This window comes from Pseudomyrmex gracilis, unplaced genomic scaffold (assembly GCF_002006095.1).
Source record: "Pseudomyrmex gracilis isolate BER0280 unplaced genomic scaffold, ASM200609v1 scaffold_2045, whole genome shotgun sequence".
NCBI lineage: Eukaryota > Metazoa > Arthropoda > Insecta > Hymenoptera > Formicidae > Pseudomyrmex > Pseudomyrmex gracilis.
The window spans coordinates 6,816-10,055 of NW_018022629.1; the positions used below are offsets into that span (position 1 = coordinate 6,816).

Genomic DNA, 3,240 nt, shown 5'->3' on the forward strand with positions numbered 1-3,240 from the left:
TCAGAAAACTTACATAGCGCAGTACTTGTGTTATTAAAACAAATATTGGGTTGGTGGAAAAGTTCTGAGGATTTTTAGTATAAACTTTAAACACAAAATCGACATTTATACAAATTAATTTAGTCCACAATGTGTTGACCATCTTGATTTACAACTTGTTGCCAACGTTTTGGTAGGGCCTTGATGCCGCTTTCGTAAAACTCTCGGGACTTGTGAGCAAAAAAATCAACGAGGTGATTTCGGATGGCCTTTATTGAGTCGAATTGATGACCGTCAACATTGTTTTGCAGCGAGCGAAACAAGTGATAATCAGATGGTGCAAGGTCCGGCGAATATGGTAGGTGCTGCGTTATTTCCCAGCTAAAGCTCTGCAATTTTTTTTTTGTGATCAAAGAAGTATGTGTCGAGCGTTGTCATGATGGAAAATCACACCTTTTCTATTCGACAATTCTGCCGCTTCTCTTGCACTACCTTGCGCAATTTGTCGAGCTGAGAGCAGTATTTCTTCTAATCTATTGTTTGGCCCTGTGGGAGCAGCTCGAACCACAGCACTCCTTTATAGTCCCACTAAATATATAGCATTACTTTCTGTGGATGCAAATTAGGTTTTGCCACCGTTTGTGAAGACTCGCCCGGACCGCACCACGACTTCCGCCGTAATGTTGTTGTAGACAACCCATTTCTTGTCTCCAGTGATGATCCGTTTCAGAAAAGGGTCTAGAGAATTTTGTTTCAGGAGAGATTCACACACTAAAATCCGATCCATGATGTTCTTGTCGTTCAGTTCGTGCGGCACCCATACATCAAGCTTTTTCACCATGCCAAGTTTTTCTAATCGATTCATAACTTGTATGATGAATATTGTATGATGAATGCCAAAGCGCTTCGCAATCTCTCGAGTCGTTACGTGTCGATCACTCTTTACTGTAGCCACGAGTTGATTGTCGTCAACAGAATTTGGCCGTCCAGAGCGTGGTGCATCTTGGAGGTTAAATTTTTCGGAACGGAAGCTAGCAAACCATCTTTCACATGTGTCTGCGCTTAAAGCCGAGGCACCATACATGGCGCATATTTCGCGCTTAGCGTCCGCCGCTTTATATCCTTTACGGAATAAAAACAGCAAAATATGGCGAAAATGCAATTTTTTATCTTCCATTTTAGTTGTATGCCGTACACGCAAAATACGTCCGACCAAAACAAACACTTCTGCCAAATGTCAAGTGTAGTGTGACTTGTCAAAATATGTGCGGCAGACTGACATTTGAACGACATGCGATAATTATTTTCTGACACTAGTGTCATCTATTAAAAAATCCGCAGAGCTTTTCCACCGACCCAAATATATAACAGTTATATAAAACGGTTTAACTGAATACTGATTAATGTATTTTTTATTGAAATTTATTGAACTTCATTTCCCGTCCATTCTTTTCCCGTCCATTCTTTATCGTATTTTTCCATTAAGTTTTTCATAAATGTATCAAAATCTTTCGATAAGTCATACTTAATAGTATTTTCACTACGTATTTTTTGAAGAACCAAAAAACGTGGCACTTCTAAACAATTGCCAGCCTTCAACAATGCTGTGCAAGCTTTGTTTAAATAATCATATTTCACATATAATGATAAGTGTTCTTGAAGATCTTCCGCAACAGCAGCCCGTTTTTGATATCGCACATATCGCCGATGCACATCTCCTTCGCGATGTTGTATTTCCTTTTGTAACAAAACGTGTACTGACTTGTTGGTATAAAGTTCGTTGATATTACCTTTTATAAAAAAACTTGTATTTTGTACAATGTTTATGTTTGCAATTGACGCGAGCTTGAAAATTTACGTCACCAATCCGTGCTTTCTGCAAAGTACTCTGGTCTTTGAAAGCAAGTACACATTTAGGATACTGAATTGTAAATTCATCATTAAAAGCACCCAACTCTTCAATATTGTTCTACCACCAAACAGTTTGAAAAATTTCCGAGAAAGAACACTCTGTTCATCTTCTTGCCAGGTAGTTTACTAGACTTCTGTGGTCCTTGTACAAAATTAACTTCAACATTACTTCTATTAGAATCTTGTACAGAATTACCTTCAGTATTACTTATAATACACTCATTAACAAGAAAACTATTGTCATTGAAGCACTGAAAAGTTTCGGTGAAATCAAAACTAAAGTCAGTACTTGACAAATTTTTGATTTTTCGTATTGCACAGAATCACTAACATTATCACAAATATCCATATTTGCATATGAATTTGCAACTTCTTAAATATTGTTCAGTAGTCTTTCATCAATAAGTTGTTTTATTATAAAAGTAAAGAACAAAGGGCCAATAAGGACCTTAACACGACTATTAGTGTGTAAAATTAGGAATTTATTATAAATATTTAACCGTAACGTTTCAATCCCAAGTTTGGATTATCTTCAGACAAAGCCTGTTCAAATACGAAATAGTAACAAGCCATAAAATACATGTATAAAAAATTTAGATTACAGAATAACAACAACTTACTATAACTTACAAAGCTGGTAAATCGTTAGATGTCAAAAGACTTTTACATGTCGAACACAATTCCAAATAGTAAATTGATAAAATTGGTAAAACGACTGTCACTTATTCATGTTGAAAGTCAAATGCTCACAAACAGGTATAATAATTTCAAATAAAAAATTGGTACACACAGACAGAAACATCTGTTAACAATATTGAAAACCTATATACTTTATACAAGTATTTTATGGCTTGTTACTATTTCGTATTTGAACAGGCTTTGTCTGAAGATGATCCAAACCTGGGATCAAAACTTTACGATTAAAATATTTATAATAAATTCTTAATTTCACACACTTACATCCGTGTTAAGGCTCTTATTGGCCGTTTGATCCATACTTTTATGAATTTTTATCAGATCCTATTCGTTCCTTTCTATTTGTTTTATTATTATATATTGCTATATCTCTAAAATCTATAATAACCTGTTTGTACATATTTATCAACTGTTCGATCTCATGCACTAGCAGGTAAAATATTACAACATAACATGTGCCACAACGGTTCTTTCCGTTTGTAACTTTCTTTATGTAATAAGTCTCAAAAGTCATGGATTTTTCCTGACGCAACATTACTGATTGCACGTGCTAAATCTATGTTTGACACTGCATTATGAGTGCTAACTCATAAACACATGAACAGCAAAAAACACTACTTTGAACTAACACGTCTAACAAGTCAGCAAAAAACT

At 35.3% G+C, this 3,240-nt stretch overlaps 1 protein-coding gene across 1 annotated transcript; it reads right to left on the bottom strand.

Annotated features, from left to right (window-relative positions):
• Positions 1–601: 601 nt before the first annotated feature.
• LOC109862599 (histone-lysine N-methyltransferase SETMAR-like) lies at positions 602–1,063 on the bottom strand. Its single transcript, XM_020442673.1, has one exon. The coding sequence runs from the start codon at positions 1,061–1,063 to the stop codon at positions 602–604; it is 462 nt and encodes a 153-aa protein (XP_020298262.1).
• Between the last annotated feature and the right edge of the window lie 2,177 nt (positions 1,064–3,240).

Coding starts and splice junctions, on each gene's coding strand:
- LOC109862599 (XM_020442673.1), bottom strand. CDS start 1,063: ATGTATGGTGCCTCGGCTTTAAGCGCAGACACATGTGAAAGATGGTTT.